The sequence below is a fragment of the Rhinolophus sinicus genome, linkage group LG15, assembly GCF_036562045.2.
Source record: "Rhinolophus sinicus isolate RSC01 linkage group LG15, ASM3656204v1, whole genome shotgun sequence".
NCBI classification, from domain to species: Eukaryota; Metazoa; Chordata; class Mammalia; order Chiroptera; family Rhinolophidae; genus Rhinolophus; species Rhinolophus sinicus.
Window position 1 is genome coordinate 33,886,922 of NC_133764.1, and position 24,309 is coordinate 33,911,230.

At 50.0% G+C, this 24,309-nt stretch overlaps 1 protein-coding gene and 1 long non-coding RNA gene across 3 annotated transcripts in view; one reads left to right on the top strand and one right to left on the bottom strand.

Annotated features, from left to right (window-relative positions):
- LOC109451890 (uncharacterized) overlaps positions 1-18,146 on the bottom strand; it is a 43,910-nt gene extending 25,764 nt beyond the window's left edge. Inside the window, exon 1 of one of the 2 annotated variants that reach the window (XR_012492192.1) lies at positions 18,113-18,146. This is a non-coding gene — a long non-coding RNA (uncharacterized LOC109451890). The remainder of the gene's footprint in view (positions 1-18,112) is intronic. The other variant, XR_012492191.1, reaches the window with a different exon arrangement.
- A 234-nt stretch (positions 18,147-18,380) lies between these two features.
- Positions 18,381-23,115, top strand: SOX9 (SRY-box transcription factor 9). Its single transcript, XM_074319689.1, has 3 exons — positions 18,381-19,198; positions 20,126-20,379; positions 20,969-23,115. Exons 1-3 carry the CDS (start codon positions 18,768-18,770, stop codon positions 21,814-21,816), a joined length of 1,533 nt encoding a protein of 510 aa, XP_074175790.1. The 5' UTR covers positions 18,381-18,767; the 3' UTR covers positions 21,817-23,115.
- Positions 23,116-24,309: the final 1,194 nt, after the last annotated feature.

The following is a 24,309-nucleotide window of genomic DNA, read 5'->3' on the forward strand; positions in this document are numbered from 1 at the left end:
CGTAAGCCAGTGATGCAAACCACGGGACAAGGCCCCCTCCAGCCCGAGCCTGGACGCTCAATGTCATTGAACTCAAGGAGCAGGTAATTAGTATTGAAAGGTGTGATTGCAGCCCTGTTGGCCAGGTAATCAGCCCCTGATTTCTCTTCAGGATTCTAGACCAGTTGGAAATCTTAGCCCAAGAGGAGGCTGGAGGGAATTATCCTGGAAGTGTAGTATCCCTTTTCAAATATAAACACTGGACAATTATCCCAGCCAGTTAGCCCTTCCTCGCTCAGCACACTGTGTCCCGGGCAGTGCGCAGAGGGGAGCTAGCTCTTCCCAGGCAGGCCTGCCTCCCAGGCTTGGCTCCCCAGGGTTCTTCCATCAGCTCACATCTTCCAAGACTGTCGCAACCTTGGGGTGTCTCTGCAGACCAAGCCTCTTCATCCCGGTGCTTGTTTTGCAAACATTTGGCTGCGACGTGAAAACCTGCCTCAACCTGAGGCCTGAGCTCCGTCTTGGCTGAGATGGAAAGGCTTCCCAAGAAGGCCTGGTCTCCTTTCCCACTCAGATCTGATGGCTTGAGGGTGACAAACTGGAATGTGTCTTTCTGCTATCCCTTCAAAATGGGATGCCAGGTCTCAGTTCTCAGAAGCCAACACCAACTTGGACCGAAAGCTTGGCAACGTATTTAAATAGGCACTCACATAGAAACGAAATGTTTGGGCATTTTGATAAAGTGCCCAAGCACAGCTCCCGCCTCCTTTTGCCCATGGGTGGCCCCTCCTCCACGGACAGGAACGCCATCTGACAGGGAAGATATGCGTGGAAATGCAGTTGTCTTGATACCAAAGGATGCTTTCTCCATCTTCTTTACTGGGCTTTGCTTTAACCAAACTCACAACGGCTAACATAGTTAGACAGCAAAATAAACATGCGTGTGCATATAGTACTGACCCTGTGAAGGCCTTGCAGCCAGCTACCTGCCCCTGGTCTGGGAGGGAGAGGCCAGCAAGTAAAGAAAGTCTGCATACAAGACTCCATGTATTATCAACATACGTGTTCAGGCTTCGCCACCCTCACAGCAGACACATAACTGTGTTGTGTAATGTGGTGATCTGTATCATTTGGAGAAAAGAGACTTTTCGTTCCTTAGAACTTGTCTTCCACCTAAGGCATATGTCCTCTGTGTCAGGCCAAGCCCCTGAATCAGGGGCCCTGCTCCCAGAAAAGGTGCTCAGAGCTTCGGGTCACTGCTCCTCCTTCCTGCCTCTAGAAAATGATGAGATTACAGCATCACGATAGAGGATGATTTAAAGCACACTTTAAAACACACCTTCTCGCAACCGTAGCTCACAGCCGACTGACTGCACTGAACAAGTTGAAACTTGTCACACCGTTACTAAGGTGCCACGCGTGGCTTCCCATATTGAAGATCCCTGCCTCTCCACTGGATGGCACTCGGCAGCAGCGTGCACCGTAGCTTTTGATCACACATCATACGTTGTTATTAGCAGCCACGGCCACTACTACTGCCCTATTAAGTATGAAGGGTGGTACCCCCAAACTGAGGGTTCACCTGAAGAGCTGTTTTCTCTATTACAGGCAAAGACCCTTCCGCAGAGCACTGCCCTGAGTCCTCAGATTTTAAATTCAGAACACCGGATGTGATAAGGACGTGGGGAACGTGCAGATGCCATAACTGGGTACTTCTACCCCCTATCAGACAAACAGAATTCAGACACAGTCACTTGTGCAAGTAATAGCTTTTACTGGCTGGATCATCTTTCTGTAAAAGGTGATTGATGGGAATCTATCAAATCTAAACTCTGTCTGTATGCTCTACTGTAAACATGGTTGTGGACATTGTGGAAGTATTTCCAGACTGGTTCATCCCTCGTCTGTTCAGCTCAAAGATATTTTCCGTGGTGGCTGCCATATAAAGTTCTAAATCCTGAAAGTTCCAGAGCTGGTGCCCCATGGAGGATTCTCTCTTCTCTGTTTCTAGGGTAAGGCATAGGATTCCTTAAAGGGAACAGGACTGCCACCTTTCAGCCCAAAAAGCTCTTGATGGCTTCCAACGCTTCTCTCACCCTAAGTTCCTTTGGACTCACTCTAAGCAGGCTCCTCCATAAGGGACTATGTCAGAGCTCTCTAAGGTAAGTCCCCCAGCCTTGGGAAAGGCACAAGAAAGAAAGAATGGATGCTAAATGTTGATGAAGAACCGCCTTTGAGTAAGAAATACAACTGAAGCCCAGAGATGTGGAACAGCTATTCTAAAATCACAAAGCAAGTCAATCAAAAAAGAAGAGAGAGAGAGAGAGCTAGGAGTTCTGAATCCAGAGCTTGCTGTGCATTACATCAGTAATAATACCCATTAGCATAAGTCCAGAGACCCTGGAACTGAAAGAAATCCAACTGCAGAACAAGTGCTTTGGAAAAACTTGAAAGCATCCTGATGACATTGTCTTTCTCATAGGGAAAGTTTCGTGATAGGACGCAAATGTCACGATAGGACATCGTTGATGCACCTGATCAAATGTGCATCCAAGATGAAAAAGAAGGCGCATAGTCTGAGTCTTTGTCATTCATAGTTGAAGAAATTACAGTCTGGGGAGAGTTGGAAGTAGAGTTTGGGTAAGAGATCCCCAGGCCAGGAAAGAGACAAAGATCCAAAGGAGTGGACATGTTCGGAAGGAAATGGACCACTGATAGATACAACAGCAAAACTCTCCCCAAAGTAGAGTTACAAGGGCCTCCAGAGCTGTAACGACACAAATAGGATTCTTGCTAAAATCTAAAGAGAGGGAGAAGGCGAGAGGGGGAAAGCAGGATGAGATAAGGTAGCAGGGTCCATCAGAAGCCCACGTGCATTCGTGAGAATTGTATTTACGAACTTGTTATTGGGGAAAACTACCCTGCCAAAACATCTGCTCACAGGAATCCTTCCTTGGGCCACGGAAGCTCACCGCCAGCAGCTGACATGTCATCGCAGAGAAACAATCGAAGACGGAGAAGAGAAAGTGATGTTTTAGGTGGGCTGGCAGGCTGTGGACTGCCCTGTTTTTTAACATACCCACAGAACTATGTGAAGCCAAAGTGTTCTTTACGCCAGGCCAGACTTTCCTACCCCACCTTGGGGGTCTGCCAGTTTTCGCTGGCTCTCTCTCTCACTGTCAAGCCTTCTTGTGAAATGACTGGTACTTCCTGCTTCCTGTCGCACCCCAGACCCAGACACACCACCTCTCCCTGGGTATCCGCCCTATGGTTTAATGAAAGGGAGCCAAGGGGCTCTTGAGGACACAGAAGCCCCTGTTCCGATGAGGACAAAAGAACAGGGCATTTCCCCCCACCCCACCTCCGTGTCTGAGTTTCCTTCCACCTTTCTCTGCTCCCCGCTTCCCTTCCCAGACTTCCTGCCTCCTGCCTCCAATGCAGTACCACATTCCTGCTCCTTTGTGTCTCAGCGTCCTGGCTACAAGGCCATAGGGATGTTCAGAGAGTTCTAGCTCCAAGAAATGCTCATCTCCATAGACCTGTCTACCCACCCCCCACCTGGCCTCCAGAGAAACAGCCCACATTCCTTCAATCCCACAGAGAAAGGGTGTGACTGGCATTACTCAAGGAGGCCTCCGAGCCAGCATCTTATGCCCCCAGAACAATAGATTGTATTTTTCTTGGCCTTCATTCATTTCATTTGGTTTCTCCTTTGATTAGCAGAAAGAACTCCTGTCCCTCCCCCTACGTTCCTTTTTAATCCACCAGCCTAGTTCTCCGGCTCCTCCTGCAGAACTCCAACCCCCAACCTCAGGAAGGTAAAGTGGATCGTGAACTTGAGTGATGTCAGTGAGCTTGAGAAATGCCATCGGGCTTCTCCCGGGCTTTCACACGTGGGAATCATCTCTGGGGAGTCTGCAGCCCATCTCTGATCTGTTTGTTTTGGATGCTAATCCCAGGACGCTGGCTGAGGTGTTAGTCAGACTGACCTTTCCCGTTTCTCTGAGTCAGTCATCTTAGATCACTAAGTCAGGCGCTAAGTGTTGAAAATTAAAATCAATGTGTGGGGCCCATCAGAGGTATCCAGGAAGGTGGGGACAAAGGGGTGAAAAGCGAAGGTGACACCTCGGTTTGGGTGGAAACAAGCAAACCAAAACCTATCTATCTGCTAGCAAATCCATCCTCATCCAAAAGGATCCTGCTTATTTGGCATAAGGCTCACATTACAAAGCATATTCCATGGACATGACCCCCTCTTGACACATATTACTTCAGAAAGGGCTGGCACATGTCGAAATCTCTCAAGGGTGCTTCTGTCCATCTCTAAACAACCAAATCTCCTGGTATTCAGGGAATTTTCCGTTTAGTTGTCTCCTGAGCACCTGGAGGTATGTCAAGCTGCAAGGGATATTCAAGAAGGGTCTTACTTCTCACCAGGCTGGGGTATTTAGGGCCCCCACCATTTCTGCCCCCGGCTTCCCTATGGTGCAAACAGATCTAATGGAATCACAGTGCTAGTAATGCCAGGTGTGGGTTTGGATTGGCTTTTTCAATCCAGCTCTTATCTCAGAGATCAAAGCCCCTAGTAATCCTGAGTCAATGCACCTTAAATATCTGGCAGTTCAGACAAGACAAGGTCCCATTTTTAATATGAGAAATCTGGCTCGTTCAGAAGCAGAGTGTTTAAAAGAAGGTACACAACTATTTACAGGAGCACAGAGGTCTCGTTCTTGGTCTAAGGAACTCTGGATTTAGGATTATTACCTGAAAGATACAGGAAGGTTGTATTGTGTTGACAAAAATGGGCTGTTAGTTTTAACGAAATGTCCTGACCATCTGCGTAAGCTTCATTGCATTAGAGTTTTCAGAACTCTCATATCTCCCCAGCCCACAATAAAACATTCTACTCCCACCCAACCGATTCCAGCATCTAGTGCTTAAACATATCAAGCATAGCAGGTCCAATTCTTCCCAAGTATGTGTTGAGCATCAGTTACATGCCAGGCGTTTGCTTAAGTCAGATAATAAAAAAAATACTAAATCTGCTTGTGCAACAAACCATCATATCATAGTCTCCATTAAATGTTTCCAAATCTCAGCAACTTACTCTTCTTTTTTCTACAATCTTGTTTTCAAGAAGAGACAACTTGATTAGGAAAGGAAAGAAATTATCCCTATCTTCTCTGAGAATGCGCCTACGCACACATAGGCATGCACGCCCATATAAAATAATTATTCGCTCAGTAAGATTTTGCACATATATCCTGGATGTAAATACACTAGACCTGTCTAAATCTAAACTCCAAGTATGCACCATTCTTTTTAAGGCTCCACAAAAAAAAAAAAAAAAAAAGCGAGACAGAGAGACAGAGAGAGAGAGAGACAGAGAGAGACAGAGAGAGAGACAGAGAGACACAGAGAGACACAGAGAGAGAGAGAGAGAAGGAAAACTCAACAAGTCAGATCCCTTTCTGCATTGTCAGGTAATTGTTAGCAGAAATCGCCTGTAATAACAAGCCATTTTAAAGGAATGCCAATTCAATTCTATCCTGCTTAAAGAAGACCCAGAGTCCTCCTTTGTTCTAACCTGGGCAGTTTTGAGAAAATAACAATACGTTCTTTCAGAAACTGTGGGGCATCTGAAAGGTAGGGCTCCTGCTCCCCCAGATAAGCGCTGGCAGGAGAGGTGACTGCTATGCAGTGGGAGGCTGGTGTTAGCTCCAGGGTCGTCAGAGGGAGCCAGGCGAGGTGAGGGGGCGGCAGGAAGAAAGTGTCTCGCTTTCAGAAACTTAAAAAGGATTTCCACTCCTGCTTGGTGTGGCCTGCACGGTGGCAGAACCACCAGCCTCCTCGGAAACGTCTCTTCACCCTCCCTGCTGATGGCATGTTTGCAGTCTGGGACTATTTCATGCCTCTGGTTCCTTCCAAGAGTCTGAGGTTTAGGGTTTGGGTGAGCTTGATGGTTAGTCTTCCCCCCCCCCCTTACCTTTTTATTCAGAGTTTCCAATACACAAAGTGCTTTATAACAGCCATGGAAACCTTCACAGCCATAGAATTAGAAAAGAGCTATGACCAGTGGCAGCCACGCGCAGGAAAGGCCTATGGGAGGGCCCGGTTATGTGGCACGGATGTGTGGCTTTCTCATTTGCTAATCTGGCCCCCAAAGTGGCGTTTCTTTGCACAGACCAGACTGACAAGGGCTTGGGCTAAGAAAGCAGCATAGCCTGACATGACGGATTCAGGAATGCAGCTGCCCTTGAGCTGGTCAGTTTGGGAAGTTGTACAGCTCCCAGCCAGGCCTCTCTTAGACATTCGTGAAATGTTTGTGGAATGAATGTGTGCTGCTTTTTTAAAGGGCTCTGTGTCATTGTTAGGGCGCACTGGATGCTTCCCAGAAGCAGGCGTCCCAGCGTTTGAATTTGTCATTGTTCTCTTCGCCCCTAGACTCCCTGGCTCCCCTGACAGGGAGCTGAGCTCAGGGAATGACAATAAAATGTGCTGCGAAACAAGCTGACCTTGGTCCTTCTCTTGAAATCTTCTGTCCCCGTGCTGCCATATTCTCTGGAGATTGCCACCAGCAAATGCCTTTACCCCATTTTTCCTTTTTTTTTCCCAACCAGTTATACAGGAATAATTGCTAGAAACTAAGACTGAGCCCACCTGAACTGTCATCTGGCTCTTCTGTGGCGAAAACAGCTCCCAAATGATGGGCAGGACACCCACAGGGCCTGGAAATCTGAGTTCCAGGCCTCGCAGCCATCTATCTGCCCCACCTTTCTGTCACCTTCCTCTTTCCTTACACCAGCACACAACCCTCTGTCCATGTGTTAAACAGGATGGAGTTTTCAACACCGGTCTTTGTTGTGCAAGGGAATGTGTTATCATTCAGACCAGGTTTGAACCAGAGGATTCTCATCTTGATTGCTCCAAAAAAAAAGAGAGAAAAGAAAAAATGCCTTTCCCCTACATGGTCCTTCAAACCAGGGGACCAATCAGGAGTCTGGACAGAGGGGGAGAATGGCTCTAAGAGCCCCGAAGGGAGGTGCAGATAACCCATGATGACATCATCGGGTCACGGTGTCAGTCACAGCTTATGCAAAATGCAAGACAACCACTGAGATTCAGAAATTCTCAGCAGCCCCTCTTCTCTCCCAATGCATTCTCTTCCATTGACAACCTTGTTTGGGGACTGTCATTCCCAAATGTGAATTAATATTGCCCCACAAAACACAGAGTCCAAAGGAAATAAGGCAAGGCCAAAAAGAAACAAGACCACGAGTAAATGGCTTCCCTCACTGGGAAATAAAGATGAGGATGACATAGCCCATTTGGTTTTCTGTATTAAATAAGTCTTTACATAGTAAGCGGCAAGTATCCAAGAGTTGATGGTTACTGTTTTCTTGTTTCACTGTTGTTGTTGTTGCAAGTGTGGGTTTTTACTCCTTAACACATAGAGCTGTGAGAGTCTGGACAAGTGAATTAACCACTCTACCTTCCCCTCAGCTTTCTCATCCATTAAATGAGGAAAAGATTAAGAACTATCATGAAAGGTTTTCTGGGGGAGATACAGGGGATACACCCAGGAAAAGCCCCTTGCAGGTTGCCAAGCACATAGGAAGGTTTCGGCAAACATTTCTTCTTATGAATAAATATCCCGATAGAGCAGAAAAGAAAAAAGGACAGGGTGATAATGGAGGGCCCCACACTTCCAAAATGATAAGGACTTCTCTGGGTTTCAGGGGACAGTGATGTCCCATTTCTGCTTTGTAGAACAAAATGATTTTGAAAATCAGGACAGGCTGGATCAAGATGTAAATAAAGAGGCTGCCACATAACCCAGAGAAGGAAGAAATCTCAGCACCCAGGGGAGAAAAATCAGTGTTAGGAAACCAAGTCAAGCAAGGCACCACTCCCACAAACCCAGAGATGTTCTCACGGAAAGGAAATTAAAAGGAGGGAAGACAGGATAGATGTGCACGGTTCAAATCACACTTTGTTCTCTGCTCCTCTGAGACAAAGGCAGCCAAACCCTGATTAGGGGAGAAGGGAGGAGATAAGATCAGAGCCTCACTTCACAAAAGAGTGGAGCCCCAGTCTCCCCGTGTGACCCAAACAAGAGCTGGAGCCCAAGCGAGAACAATGTTGTGGAGGAGTATGGCTTGCTGGACGCACTGGCCTGCGTGCGTGTCTGGGGCCAGCGTTCCCAGGTCACAGCCGCCTGTGGAATTCTGTGTGTGCAGGGCCACGCGGGGGAGGCAGACGCAGCACCCCAGCTCGGCTCGGAGCCCCGGATCTGCCTCTCCCATGGACTATGTGGCCTTGAGCAAGCTGCACGCTATTCTCAGGGCTTCTGTGTCCGCACGTGCAAAGCAAAGAGTGATTTCTTCCCCTCACTGCTTCCTAGGGATGTCTAGGGAATAGAGTTGATGAGTGGATGTAAGGGCACTTCAAAAGCAGAAGCAGGAAACAGTGGTAAGGAATACTCATTAGCAGTGAAATTTTTGTTTTCATCAATAGGTGAGAAGGCACAAGAACAGATGAAGAAGTGTGCTTTAGAGTGATATTTGAAGGGGGGTAGTGAGAGTAAGATACGAACCTCCAGGATCCCTTTATGTGACTGAATGATTCTACAGTGTGTGAAGCCGGGGTTCGGTGGGAACCGTGTGGAGCCGTGACACGTCAGTCCAGGCAATCATTGCTTATGGGGGCAAAGGGACAGAGACCCCCGTGGAGGTGGAAGTGGACACAGTGCCTTGGACGGAGCAGGGAGTACACAGGCCCGAAACAGATGAGGCCGAACCAGAGATTGTCCTCCACAAGCTGGCACCCCACGCCTCCTCCATGGGGTGACTGCCCAGGGACTGGGAGACAGCGCCCATCCTTGACCCCTCACTGCATCACCCCACGTTCTGAGCCACAAGTGTCACCCAGGAGCAGCAAAAAGCTGGCCTTTTGATGTTTTATAAGCAAATGAATACCTGTTGAAATCGAGTCTGTCCACCCCGCCCCATCCACCAGCCAGTGCGATGGTCCCAGAAGCTAGTGTTTCTCTCCTGTTTCTCATTTCCCTCCACCTCCCTCTTCGTCTCTTAGTCCTCTTCCTTCTTCTTCCAAATATATAGCAGTTTGGAATTAGGGGCAGGGGTGCAGATGGCTGGGTTTTTTGTTGTTTTTTGGTGTTTTTTTTTTTTGTTTTTAAATGCCTCTGGCTGGAAAAGAGGTAGGGTGTCAGGTCCAAACTGTATTGCAAGAGTCCCCGAAGTCCCCAGACTCCACACATCCAGATACACGCACTTTCCTTCTCTCTTTCCCTTTAAATCCCCCCACCCCCACCCAGGAAGAGTTGGGGAGGGACTTGTGCTTCTGGGGCTCTTGGGGGGCCATCTGGGAGTGATTAGCCTACAGATTTCAGGTAGCTCCAGCCACACGTGCAGCCCACATGACACCCTAATTCCGTACCCACAGCTCTCCTTCTCCAAACAAACAGCAGCCGCCGTTTGCAGGGAAAAGAAAATGCCTTCCTTAGAGGAGCTGCAGAGGAAAGCCAGGGCATAACTGTCTCCTCTGCATGGACCCCCAACCGTCCCACCCACCCCGCCCACCATTCATTCAACAGCCAGCCACACTGTGGTTCATCCGTGAAAGGGCTGTGCCCTGTGCTTAGAAAAGCAAGCAAGAAAACCAGGAAGAAAAAAATATTTATTATCGTATATTTGGGTAGCAAGGTCTCGGGGTTTTTAAAGGTTCTAATATGTTAATAATGATTTCAGTTTGTGGTTTGATTGTTTTCTCAAAACCTGTAAATCCAGGCCAGAAATGTCTAAAGATTGCAATCTGAAAGTTTTATATTCATCACTCCAAATATTCTCCAAAGGCATGTCTCTAATACCCTTTCTTATAGAAAAAAAAAAAAAAGTCAAAGGGTAGGACATTTAGAAGAGAGTTCCAGGACAAGGGCAGAATTCCTTGTAAGTGGCATAGGCAGCCATCAAAAGGACATATTCTGAGGGGAGTCACAAAGACAGCCCATCTAACTAGCGAAGGTATCCCACTGTGTGTCTGATAGCTGTAATCTACCATTAGGTATTCATTGCTTTGGCTAAGTTTTGTTCATTCATTCCTTCACTGAACATTTACTTAGCAGAGTCTATATGGCACATAGATTGGGGATACAAAGAGGATAACACTCTGTCCTTATCCTCAAGGAGATCAGTTTAGTGGTGAGCGTATATGCACAAAGGACAAATGACAACACAAAGAGGCCCGCACGAACAGAACACAGACACGGAAGCAAATGTCTATTCCTAGGGAGACCTCAAGTCTTCATAGAGGGGTTAGCACTTGAATTGGATCTCTATCCCCTAGTACAGTCTAACTTCCTCATAGACTAAGAATAGACTAAGCCTTAATAGTCATTTACTCCATAGTCTGAAGGAGTCTCCCATTCTTTTCAAAGAGAACATCTTTTTTCTTTTATGGGGGAAAGACACCCTTCCCTGACAAGGAAGGAGCAAATGAAGGCAAATCAATAGTTCTTTCCCCCCGCCAGGAAGCATTGCTGAGGCTTTTTCAGAATCAAAGGAGAATCTCATCTTTTCTTTGCACCCATGCTTAGGTCTCAAAGGCAACCTCCCTCCCACGTCCTGGCTTGCTCGAAGAAAAATCAAAGAGCCCCTGACAGCAGTGAAGTTAGGCTGGGGAAGAGGGGCGCTCAGTCAGACACCACCTTTCCTCCCAGTTGCTGAGGGAAACATCTCGACCTTTGAGACTGTCTCCATTGTTCCACGAAAGTATATTTAGGGCGCTCTCAGACTCGATTGCACCCTCTGCCTTGTCAGCATAGTCCACTTGGCTGATGATACGAACCCAAGAGTTGCTGAAGCAGGTCTCAGGCCGAGCTGGGCCGAGGAAGGTGGGCCTAATGCCCCACCAATATCACCCCAAAGCCCTGCTTTGCTCAGACCTCAGTTCCTGCAGGAGGGTCAGAACCAAGAGAACCTCCAAATGCTAAGAATATAAAAAGCAATTAGTGACGTTGGCTTTAGGCAGAACCTAAAGGGGAAAGAGAAATCTTGGCACCCCACAAAACTCCACCTCCCTAGGCCGCTTCCGGAACCACAGTGTTCAGCCACTCAGCGTTTGGCCAATGCCACTACTCTCCTCCCCCAGAAGATTTCTTTGCTCCTGGAAAATCATCTGGAAACTGTCATCACCACTGTGCTGGTTGGCAGATGTCCCCCAAAGAGAGAGTGAAGCATACCACACACTACAAGGCATTCCTGGGCTCAGACCAAGAAAGGGCGGGGGTGGGGGAGGGAGATGGCGGCTCGGGCAAAGAGCAGCACAGCATCACCAGGTATAGAACAAGAGAGGGGACTCCCAGGGCCAAGGGTTGGGAAGGAACCCCACACTGGGCCGGGAGCTGCAGACCACTTCTCCCCGGCAACTCTGATGGAACTACGAGGATGGGAGGCAGCTCTGTGACCTCTGTTCTTTCAGAGCAAGAAAGGGACGATGCGTGGCAGAAACAGAGAGAGTCTCAGAACAGTGAGCCCAGAGGGCAAAGCAGGCTGTGGTTGACAGAGGCGGAATTCTGAGGGAAACCAGACATGGAGACAGTAGCAGCAGGGACCCAATCTTGTTCCCTTTGGATATTAGGCACATAGTAAGCCCTCATGTGATATTTGGTTGATGTTGAGCTAACTGGGAGAGAGATGACAAGTGACAGAATGACAAGGAATGATATAGGATGGAGAGGACAGACAGGATATCTCCTCTGTGTGCACTTCCTCTACCCAGAACTCCACTCCATCCTTCAGACCTATGGACCCCTCACACCAACTGACCCAGTTCCTGCACAGCCTCTGAAGTCCATGCCTGGACAGCAAGCACCTGGTCTGCTGTCCATGATACCTCAGTGCATTTAATACAGTAAAAGCTCAAAGGAAAGCTGGATGGGGGCTCCTTCAGGAGAGCCGGGAGCCAGGTATGTTGGGAGAAGTGGACCCTAGAGGAGTGGGGTGAATGCCTGGGTAGACAGTGTCTGAACCAAGGGCACCCACCCTGCTTCCCTTTCCGACTAGAGAGACACCTCAACCCTCAGTCAGACACCACCTTTTCTCCCAAGTACTGAGAGGTACACCTCCACCTTTGACATGTCTTCATTGCTCGAAGACAGTGACCATTTAAGGGCAAGGTGCCTCTGTTTAGGGCGCTCTCAGACGCTATCTGGTTTTTGAAGAATAATAAATTGCCTGATATTTGAATCTATAGTGACCCCACCTCTAAAGTATATGAGGAACTGCTTACTTGCCTCTGCTTTGCATGTGGATATTAAGTCAGATGAGACTAAAAAGACAGCCCTCCTTAGCCAACCGAAATTGACAGTTCTGTGGGCTTGAGGAGCACCCCAAGAGGAAGCAGGTTTCTGCCATCAGTCTATGCCTAGTCCAGGCTGGAGACCTGCCCTCACAGTTCAGCCAACCTGGACGTTGGGGGAGAAGCAGCTTCCAGTCCTATGGTTCGGTGTGAAAGAGAACAATCTGCCTGTTCCCCTTAGATGCAAATGCATTTTGTCCTAAAGTTAGTGGCAGGGACACTGTGAGACTTTTTGGGTCTTAATGACTTAACGGGGGGAGGGGGGGGACCCTGTCCCTCTCTCCTATACCAGGCTAAATTTCACACTCATCAATAAAATAATAAAATAAAATAAAAATGGTGGGGGTGGACAGATAAAAGGCCATTGAAGAGTCCACTTAATATTTTTTACATCCGGGAAGGGGTCTTGGGAGAAGATGTCATAGAGAGAAGGAAAGAAAAACCTGCTTTCTCAAAATCCCTGATCTGCCTATTCCAAGCTGGGGGAGTACCAGAGACACTTCTCTTCAAACAAACCTGGGACAGAATCCGATACTAGTGCAGCCTGTCTTTCCTGCAAGCTTGCAGACAGCAACGTGCACCAAGAAATTAATTTGAAATAAACAGTGACGAGGCACGAAGCCTTATGGGCCCTGGGTTACTTGCGCCCCAACTTCCCGAAGCCCAAGGGCTGCTGAACCAGGTTTTCTGGTCGACGACCCCCTGCAGTTTTTGTGACATCACAGCTCCGAGAATCCTCCATGGCCAGAACCCCCAGCCTCAAGACTTTACTCTCGGAAAACTCCAAAGTTGGGGGCTGACCTCATGACCTTGGCCCTCCCGGAACCCTGGGGCAGAATGCACTGCCGCGGAGCTCCGACCAGTAGGCAGGAGACCCGGCTGCGCGCTTCTGCCACCCGCTCTGGGCTCAGCTGCTCCAGAGCGGAGCCCAAGCCGAAGCAGAAAGGACGCACGCAGGGCTTGGCCCCCGTAAATCTACAGGTTTGAGGAACCAGGGAGATGCGTTGTGCCCCAGGGACCTCCCGGGTGCTGCTGAGATAGAAAAGGTTTGCGAGAAAAGACAAAAGATACATCGTCTTCAATTCAGTTACCTTCGGAATTGTGTATTAATAGCTGTCTCCCTTTCCGTGCTTTGATAGAGACATTTTCCCGATTACTTAAGATCCGAAATAATCACCCACCCAATAGGACATCTTAGAGGCAGCAGCTGGTTAGAGACCCTTCAGGCTGAGATGAAGCCATCGCTATAGAGTCCACTGTCCACTCGGGAAACCATACAAAAGCCCTGAGCATCTCAGCTCTGTTCTGTCTGCTCCCTCCCTGGTGTGAACACCAGGTAATGAGAAGGGGACGCGGGGAGGGGGAGGTACAGGTGCGAATCCACGACGCGCAGGAAGGTCATGGGGCTGAAGCGAGCCCCCTGGCCGGGTGCAGCGGGGCTGGCGGCAAAGGAGGCATCGCTGTGCGGAGCGCTTCTTTTATTTGTATTTTTAAGTAAGCAAGGCGAAGGCACCTTCAGCTGAAAATGCCTGAAAGATTTTTAAAAGAGGAAAATTGGGGAAGGGGAAGAAGAAAAAACAAAACAAAAAACTTGGCCTAAGAAATTTCCCGCAGGCCGTTCTAGAGACGCGTTGAGGAATCCGCGTGACGCGCAGCTCCCTTGTATGTACCCTGACTAAAGATGGATATTTGGGGGAAAGGATTTAAATTTTTTTTTAAAAGAGCATACTTTCTTTGGAAGCATAGCCCTTTTGGGACTGGAACTCCCCACTCCCACCGGTCCTTTTCCCCTCCGATAGCCAACCGGTAGTCCCAGACAATCCCAGCTGTCCTGTCACTTGTGGCTCCGGGCCGCACCCCTGGGGAGCCCCGCTGGGTTACAGCCACCGCTGCCCCACATCCCTGCTGGGTCACCCGAGAGCCCACTGAAGGTTCACGCCTCTCTCACCGGACATCTCCTGTCCACGTCATCCCTCTCTCTCTCTCAAAATAGAAAAGGGAAGAAAACTGAAAAGCCCCCTCTTGGCCTGCAGTTTTATGGGGGCGCCCTGGATCGTACAGTCCTGGGTAACACATGACAGAGATTCTCCCTACGTAGGACTCCTGATTGGGGACAAATATACATGTAGGACTAGACCGTCACCTGTGTTTTCAAAACGTGTTTCTAGGTCTACAGGCCTGTGAGGGGACAGGCAAACCCTCGGGCAAAATGTCCAAAGGTCACATTTATTCACTGTTCAACAGATATTTATTGCACCTCTACGAAGCTACTGGCACTTTCCTTTTCCTTTTTTCTGCTGCTGTCCAGCTCAGCGTCTGTCCTAGACTCGGCTTACCTGCCGCTCCTTCCAGAGAAGTGGTGTCCGGTGTGAAAATCCACCGGCAAACATGCTCCACGCCCAGTGAAAAGTACCAATTACCGAGGAGCGGCCGGGAGCGCAGGGCGCGGGAACCTGAGGTCCCGCCCGGGGTTGGGGTCTTGTAAAAATAACTGAAGGGAACCGGGTCCCGGGGACTTGGCAGAAAAAAAGGGTCACCCCCGTCTCTGAGCACTTCTATAGAAAACGTTGCCCAGGGCTGAGATCTTTGGGAGACTCCGCAGCTGACTCCAATCAAATTCTTCTAGGACGAGCATCCCTGCTGAAATCGGACTTAGACACGGTCCCCACTTTTGCTTAGGAATTTTGGGGAGGGATGTTGTAGTCCTTAATTCCCCAGGTAAAGGGAACCCCATCCGCCACCCCTCCCACCCCCATCCCGAGTCGGAAACCCCCCTTGCACTGTGCATTAGCACGGCGTGTTTGCACCGCCCCCCCGAGCCCGAGAAACTCGCTCTGCGCCAACAACTCTGGGCTCCTGCCTCCGCGCCCGCGTAGACACGAAGGGAGATTGGCGGCTCTGGCTGGGGAAATTGAGCCCGGCGCCGGCCCCGGACGCCGAAAAAGAAGGAAGGAATCCCAGACCTCAGCTTCCCGAGGTCCCCCTTGGGATCTGCTCGCACCTCCGTGTCTCCGCTCCCGGCGGCAGACCTCGCGGCGCTGGCTCTGGAGCGGGGACCAAATACACGTAGCTGACGCGCGAAGTGCCGTTGGTGCCTGACCCTTTCCTTGACCAGCGCCCTTTCCCTCGCTCAGCCCCACCAGACTGGGGTTCCCGGCGCGTTTAGCTCTTGGCAGAAAGCTCCGGCTAAAACTGGGCCAACAGCCTCAGTTTCCCGATATGGAACTTCAACACTGGGAAAAGGTGCCTTTCCCTCTGGCTCTCTCTGATTCAGGTCCTCAGGTCGGGGACTGCTAGCGTCTTCCTGGGGCAGTGAAGAGAGGTCAGGGGCGACCCGGGAAAGTCACGCAGGAGTGAACTGAGCCCCTGAATGGGGACGGAGGAGTTGGCACCCAGGCCCCTGCAGAAATGCAGGACCGCCCCACTGGCTAACCCATGGTGCCCACGCGTCAGACTCGGCCTGGTCCTGACACGCCAAGCAGAGGGCAACGTTTGGCACCTAGGGGGTGACTGGGGGTTGGGGGGGAGGGTTCCTTCTTCTGGTCTCAGTCTCCACGTTCTGTGCAAAATACGTTCTTCGTGTCAGGCATCTAGAAGTCTCTTTTTTTTTCTGTCCGGCCCTCTATAGACACGGACCTCCCAGTTCCCCTAACCGGGATGCCCAGAGGTGCATCCGCACGACAGGGAATATCGTGTAGGAATTTCTGCAGAGATAAATCTCAGCAGCAAAGCAATTCTGATTGAGTGAAACACACCACCATCATCAAAATGTTCCTGCAGTTTCTGTGAGGTAGACGTTTCTAGGCTTTTGGCGCCCCCTCTGGATACAGCTGAAAATTGCAGCCCATTTTTTCAAGTCAACTGTTTATCATAAAATTTCAAAGATACAATAATACAAAATGCTTGCATCAAACGAACAGAAAATATATAAAGCACCGTCGCTTATGGTTAAAAAAGCTATATATTACCTATATCCTATTACATAACTGTATTAAATATATTTACATATGTACGTATCTATCTTGACAAATATTTAGTGAAATATTCCAAAATATCTTAAACTCACAGTCGCCTTCACTGCCTTTATGCCAGTAAACATGGGGATTACAATAAAATGCAGGTAAATACAGACGCCCTGGTTAGAACTTCTGCCCCAAGTTCTGGCCTCTGAGTCTTCTCCTGGGTCAGGTGTCTGCAAATCACAGTTATACTCACAAATGTCCCCTCCCAAGGACACAGATCAATCCATACTACACGGGACTTTTTCTCCCAAAAAACGATTAAGTTGGTCTTATACTTTCCGAGCATATTCACGCGACCACGACGACAAGACTATTCTATAGAGGTCTCTCAAACGTGTAAACAAACTATAAGGTACCAGAGACGTCCATTGTGAATTGCATTCGATTAGAAAGTAAATACTACTTAACAGGGTCGCAACTTACTACCTTCTGAAGAGTTCCGTTTCCTATAAGAAATGTCGACTTCTTCGGAAGAAAACTAGAGAAAATGAGATTTTAAAAAAATATCTTCAAGGAAAAATCTTTTAAATCTTGTTATTTGCAAGATTTGCAAATTAGAAACAAACAAGTCTCTGATATGATGCGGGCCGATTCGCAATAGCAATAATTTAAATCGGGGTGAACATTTTCGAGAGCCAGAAAGGGGGGAGTCGAAAATTAAGACTTTTCCATAGTTGTGAGTATATTTGTGATTCTGAAGACGTGTAACCCGCAGGCGACTAAGGGTTTTCTTCTTCCCCAGAACAGATACCCAACCAAACTCTAAGCATTCGTGTCAACACAAAGATTGTGCTCAAATCACACTTGAAATCATCAGACACCCTCCTCCCCTCCCCCAGAACTCCCAACTGTCTTCGAGTCACAAAAAGGATCGGACTGAAGTCTGGACGACAGGCTCTCGCCCTTCCAGGTGTTTGTAGAGGAGGACGAGAGCAAGCCAGCAGCGCGACTCCGCCAAAGAGGGCTGTTTTGTCTGCGGCGGTGCCCATTTGTTTGGCCTTTTACAAAACGAATGATCGGCCCCAGCCTGGCGGCCCGGGACGGCCACATTCGCAACGTTCGATCTCTCAAAGCCAGAGCGGTTTGCAAACTCTTTCCAGGGGCAACTCTGCTGACGTTTTGACTCGGCCGAGAGGTGAAGAGCAGAACGTCAAAGCAGTGGCCCTGTCACTAAGGCGTGTCAGCGGTGTGGGAGATTGGGGGGCTGGAGAAGCACTTGTCCCAGTTCAAGGTCGGCGGGGCGCGGGATGGCTTCACGAGCGCGGGACAGTGATGCCGCCACAGCCGCCAGCCTTCGCCCGCACTTAGCTCTGGTTTTTCATTGATTCCCTTTGCAAGAGCGCAGCAGAATCCCGACCCGCCGCACCAGCCCCGGCGAACCAGAGCATGTTAATCTATTTATATGGATTATTACAGAGGAACAGCGGGCGTTGAGTCACCAAAACATTTGCTTCAAAAGACCATTTCTAAGCACTCTCGGAGGAGGCAGTCTCCGTACGGAGCGCGCGTAACCTGGGCTGCGCGTTAAGGAGCAACTGCTTTTCGAATACTGCAAACTCCAGCTAAGTCCCTGGTATCTCGGAGAAAGTAGTGAAAAGAAATGCTTGGAGGTGGGGGTAGATCCTAGTCTCGACACACACACACACACGCACACGCACACGCACACGCACACGGAAAGATTCGCGTGGGGACGGCACCAAAATTCTGACATTACGAGAGTACGGCAAACTTACACACTTGGATGTCCCTGGTCCCCCGCCTTCCCCGAAGCACACCCCACCCCCCAGGCCGGCAGTGGGACCAGCGGCAGCGCTCCCCGCCCCGCCCCTCCCCTCCCCTCTTGCTCCTCCCCTCCCCTCCCGTCACCCAGCCCCGTGCCACAATCCTCCTCCCCCCAAAAATCGCATCCAATCAGATGCCTGCCAACCCCTGAAATGCCACGCTGTGATTGGCTGAAGGTCTCTAAGGTGAGGCGGAGTATTTATTAAAGAGCCGCTGGGCTGGGAGTCCGAGAGCAGAGAGCGGAGCTTGAAACTGACTGGGAACTTCCGTGGCTCAGCGACTTGCCAGTTTCACCCCAGGAACTTGTCTTTGCAGGAGAAGAAAAGGGGAACAAACGTCCCCGCTTTAGCTCTTTCTTCCCCTCCTCCTTCTCCTCTTCTTCCTCACCAATTCGCCTTCCCCCCACTTGGAGCGGGCAGCTGCGGGCTGGCCACCCCGTGCCTTCCCAAGTGCTCGCCACCACAGCCGGGTGAGGTGCCAGGCTCCCCGGGAGCCGCTCGCTCCGCGTCCGGGCAGCCGAGGGGAGAGGAGCCCGCGCCTCGAGTCCCCGAGCCGCAGCGGCTTCTCGCCTTTCCCGGCCACCCGCCCCCTGCCCTGGGCCCGCGTATGAATCTCCTGGACCCCTTCATGAAAATGACCGACGAGCAGGAGAAGGGCCTGTCCGGTGCCCCCAGCCCCACCATGTCCGAGGACTCGGCTGGTTCTCCCTGCCCTTCGGGATCCGGCTCTGACACGGAGAACACGCGGCCCCAGGAGAACACGTTCCCCAAGGGCGAGCCAGACCTGAAGAAGGAGAGCGAGGAGGACAAGTTCCCCGTGTGCATCCGCGAGGCCGTCAGCCAGGTGCTCAAGGGCTACGACTGGACGCTGGTGCCCATGCCGGTGCGCGTCAACGGCTCCAGCAAAAACAAGCCGCACGTCAAGCGGCCCATGAACGCCTTCATGGTGTGGGCACAGGCGGCGCGCAGGAAGCTGGCGGACCAGTACCCGCACCTGCACAACGCCGAGCTCAGCAAGACGCTCGGCAAGCTCTGGAGGTAGGGCGGCGCGGCGGGGTGGGCTCCGCGGGGCGTGGGGCGCTGGCCCGGACCTGCTCTCTGTGTCCGGCCTCCCTCCCGGTGGGGGGGAATTATGATCCTGAAACAGGCGGGGTGGGGCCGGAGGGGGTGGGGACGAGGTGTAACTTGGCTCAGAGTTTGACAAACTTGTTGGATTGTTCTAAGGAAGGGGGGGGGGATCTAGGTGGAGGAGAAGGGAGCTAGCCAGAGGATAGGAGACGACGTACAGGGTACACGGTGGGAGGGGGCAGCCCCCTGACCTCCCGTTGATATGAAGTTCAACCCCAAGATGGGGGCTGGAGTGCGAGGTGAAGTTTGCCTCTCCCTCCCTGGAACTGTGCTCTCTGGCGCAGCCCTCCACCCGCGGAGGTGGGATGGAGGGTGGGGGAGAAACCGCGGCGAGAGGAGTCCCCACGGCTGGAAGGGGAGGGGAGGAGGCAGGCTGCTGGAAATAGGTGGGCGCAGTGTTGCGGAGGGGATGGGGGTAGCGTCAGGAGGCTATCCTAGCAGATTTAAGTAGTTTTTTAGAAAGTTTTTAAAGGCTGTTGGGGCGGGGGATAACTCCAGTAGCAAAGGCATTTAGAGTGGGAGCCGAGAAAGCTATTTTCAACTGTAGGGTTTCCAAAATAGAAGAGAAGGGGAGAGGGCGGGGCGCGGAGTAACCGCTCAGGTCCGACTAAAAGGACTGAGATTTCTTTTTTCATTTACTTTTTTTTTTTTTTTTTAAAGAAAAGTTATGAGCTGCGGCAGTGGCTGGAAAGCTGGGAGGAGGGAGGACGAAGGTTGTGTGCCAAGCCGCGGAGAGGTCGGGGTCACGTCCCCCTCCCACCGCCCTGACAGCTCTGAGAATTTCACAGACCCCCCTCCCCATTCTCTTTTTCTCTGTGTCCCCTCCCCCGCCCCCAGACTGCTGAACGAGAGCGAGAAGCGACCCTTCGTGGAGGAGGCGGAGCGGCTGCGCGTGCAGCACAAGAAGGACCACCCGGATTACAAGTACCAGCCCCGGCGAAGGAAGTCGGTGAAGAACGGACAGACGGAGGCGGAGGAGGCCACGGAGCAGACGCACATCTCCCCCAACGCCATCTTCAAGGCGCTGCAGGCCGACTCGCCGCACTCCTCCTCCGGCATGAGTGAGGTGCACTCCCCAGGCGAGCAGTCGGGTGAGTCCCCCCCACGACTCCCCAGCCTAGCCATCCGAGGCCCCGCCTGGCACACCCCCAGACCTCCACCTAGTAGGCTCTGCTTAGGGACTTTGCGCTCCCCGGGGAGGGAAACACCACTTAATCGCCCTCCCCTCCCTGCCCTGGGCCCCACGAAGCCCCTAAATGCGCGCGCGTGTACACACACACACACACACACACACACACACACACACACATCGTAACCCCTACCTCCTAGCAGATCAATTTTTATTGCGCGCTATAACGCCTTTACAGCTTTACAGGACGTCTCCGTTCTTCGCTTTGCTCCACCACCCCAAAAGCACACATGGGGCTCTTCTACAAGTAGCAGTTTGGTCTTCCGGACCCTCCTGGCCTCAGACCCTCCTCTAACAAAGGAGCCTGCCCAGTGTGGACTGGCGGGTTAATCATTCAGGGTCTCCTCTACAGTGCAGCGTGCCATCCGCGCGGATGCGGGCCTTGTGACACTTTAGCAGGGAGGGAAGGTGGGGTTTCCTAAAACTAGATTAGAGCCTGTGCACAGCCCCTGTTGATTTTCCTTCGCTTCTTTGGCTTTTATTACCTGCAGGGCAATCCCAGGGCCCACCGACGCCACCCACCACCCCCAAAACCGATGTGCAGCCGGGTAAGGCTGACCTGAAGCGAGAGGGGCGCCCCCTGCCGGAGGGGGGCAGACAACCCCCCATAGACTTCCGCGACGTGGATATCGGCGAGCTGAGCAGCGACGTCATCTCCAACATCGAGACCTTCGATGTCAACGAATTTGACCAGTACCTGCCGCCCAATGGCCACCCGGGGGTGCCGGCCACGCACGGCCAGGTCACCTACACTGGCAGCTACGGCATCAGCAGCACAGCGGCCACCCCGGCGGGTGCGGGCCACGTGTGGATGTCCAAGCAGCAGGCGCCGCCGCCGCCGCCCCCGCAGCAGCCCCCGCAGGCCCCGCAGGCCCCGCAGGCGCCCCCGCAGCAGCAGCAGGCGCCCCCGCAGCCTCAGCCGGCGCCCCCGCAGCAGCAGCAGGCGCACACGCTGACCACGCTGAGCAGCGAGCCGGGCCAGTCCCAGCGAACGCACATCAAGACGGAGCAGCTGAGTCCCAGCCACTACAGTGAGCAGCAGCAGCACTCCCCGCAGCAGATCGCTTACAGCCCCTTCAACCTCCCGCACTACAGCCCCTCCTACCCGCCCATCACCCGCTCGCAGTACGACTACACAGACCACCAGAACTCCGGCTCCTACTACAGCCACGCGGCCGGCCAGGGCTCCGGCCTCTACTCCACCTTCACCTACATGAACCCGGCGCAGCGGCCCATGTACACCCCCATCGCCGACACCTCCGGGGTCCCTTCCATCCCGCAGACCCACAGCCCCCAGCACTGGGAACAGCCCGTGTACACACAGCTCACCAGACCTTGAGGAGATCTTACACAAAGGGTGGTGATTGGCGTGATGATCATAAAAATTAACCGAAGAAAGAAATAACCAGAACTTCCTTTGGCAATTTTTTTTTTCTTATTCCTTCAAGACATTTAAGCTAAAGGCAACTCATACCCAGATTCCAAGACAGAAACTTTAGCTACCCAAACGCATTTCCATGGCGTTGCGAATCAGTGGCCAGGCCACTCTTGGCTAGATGGACCAGCGGAATCGACAAGAAACTGAGCTTGAAAACCTTCGAAGCAAGCGTGGAGGATGATGGGAGAATCGTGTGACCAATTTGCTCAATCTCTCTGCCTGTTTGGACTTTGTAATTATTTTTTAGCAGTAATTAAAGAAAAAAGTCCTCTGTGAGGAGTATTCTCTATTTTAAATATTTTTAGTATGTACTGTGTATGATTCATTACCATTTTGAGGGGATTTATACATATTTTTAGATAAAAAATTAAATGCTCTTATTTTTCCAACAGCTAAACTACTTAGTTGAACAATGTGCCCTAGCTTTTCTTGCGACCAGAGTATTTTTGTACAGATTTGCTTTCTCTTACAAAAAAAAAAAAAATGTGTGTGTTGTATTAACATAGAAAAAACACAAATTTGTGTTATGTGATCAGTTTGGGGAGTTAGCTTTGCTTAATGCCTCAGGCTTTCTGATTCAAAGAGGAGCTGCCTTAGGAAAATAAAGGCCTTATTTTGCAAATATGGAAGTACACGTTAGTCTAGAGAAGCATTTGGTAAGCTTTATCATATATATTTTTTTTTAAACGAGAAAAACACCTTGAGCCTTAAAACCATGCTGCTGAAAAATACTCGCGCTCTTTTAGTGCATTTCCTCCTGTATTTGCTTGTTCATTGCAGTCGTAAGAAAGAAGAAGCAAAAGTCAAGCAAAGGAGACGAAATCTGTTTTGGGGATGTTTCAGCAGCCAGTTAAGTGCCCCAGCACACTGCCCCCTGGTTGCCTGCCCTGCCCCATGTGGAACACAGATGCTAGAATCCTCTCACTTACACTGTCACCTGTGCCTCTCTGAACACCAGCGGTTAACCTTCAAGACATTCCACGTGCTAAAATTATTTATTTTGTAAGGAGAGGTTTTAATTAAAAAAAAAAAAACTTCCTTTTTTTTTTGTTTTTAAAATTTACCTTCTTTAAAATAGGTTGTTGGAGCCTTCCTCAAAGGGTATGGTCATCTGTTGTTAAATTATGTTCTTAACTGTAACCAGTTTTTTTTTATTTATCTCTTTAATCTTTTTTATTATTAAAAGCAAGTTTCTTTGGATTCCTTGTCCTAGATTTGTATAAATGCCTTTTTGTCCGTCTTTTTTTTTTCTTTGTTTTTGTTGAAAACAAACTGGAAACTTGTTTCTCTTTTTGTACAAATGAGAGGTTGCAAATGTAGTGTATCACTGAGTCATTTGCAGTGTTTTCTGCCACAGATCTTTGGGCTGCCTAAGTGTGTGTGTGTGTGTGTGTGCGTGTGTGTGTAGTGATACAAAACAATGCAAGCGTGTATATTCCCCTGCATGTTCTCTTGGAGAGAGGGAGGAAAGGGGGAGGGGTTCGGCCCACTGACAGACCTTAATTCTTAATTACATCTGTGGCTGGAGAGTTTGAGGATTGCTTTTTAAAAAAGACAGCAAACTTTTTTTTTTTTTATTTAAAAAAAGATATATTAACAGTTTAGAAGTCAGTAGAATAAAATCTTAAAGCACTCTTATAATATGGCATCTTTCAATTTCTGTATAAAAGCAGATCTTTTAAAAAGTATTTCTGTAACTTAAAAAACCTGGCATTTAAATCATATTTTGTCTTTAGGTAAGGTTTGGTTTGTGTTTGTGTTTTGTTTGTTTCCTTGTTTCCCCCCAGACCTTTTGTTCTCTCTGTGAAACTTTCCTTTTTTTTTTCTTTCTTTTTTTGTATATTATTGTTTACAATAAATATACATTGCATTAAAAAGAAAACTGCCCTATGTACTTATTCATCCTGTTCTCTTGTCAAAAGGATGATTTGAAGAATTTGGGCCCAAAAGAAGTTGTTCCATGCCGATCACTGTGTTATTTTTGTTTTTTATGTGCACTTTTGGCAATCCTAAAATCAGCACTGAAGAGAAGACTGAGTCCTCAAAACTCCACGCAGAAAAATCTTGACAAGTGCCACCCCAGTAGGTCACAAAGAGAATTACATGTCAGTAGTGGCCTGCTCAGGCAAAATGTTTGTTGTGGTTTTAACAACCTCATGCTTCAGGGCAAAAGTTGTTCCCTTGTAGAAGTCAGGAGGGAATATTAGACCTGAAATCACTAGCTTGTCAGAAGACAGAATGCCAGAGGGGTTGACTTCAATAGAGCTTGTCTGCATTCAATAGAGCAAACTTTCTGTTACCCAATAATGGGCTGTCCATTTAAAAGGCAAAGGAAACCAAAGTAAAACAGTGTCCGAAGGGGACCAGAGTGACTTCTGTTCTATTAACCCATTA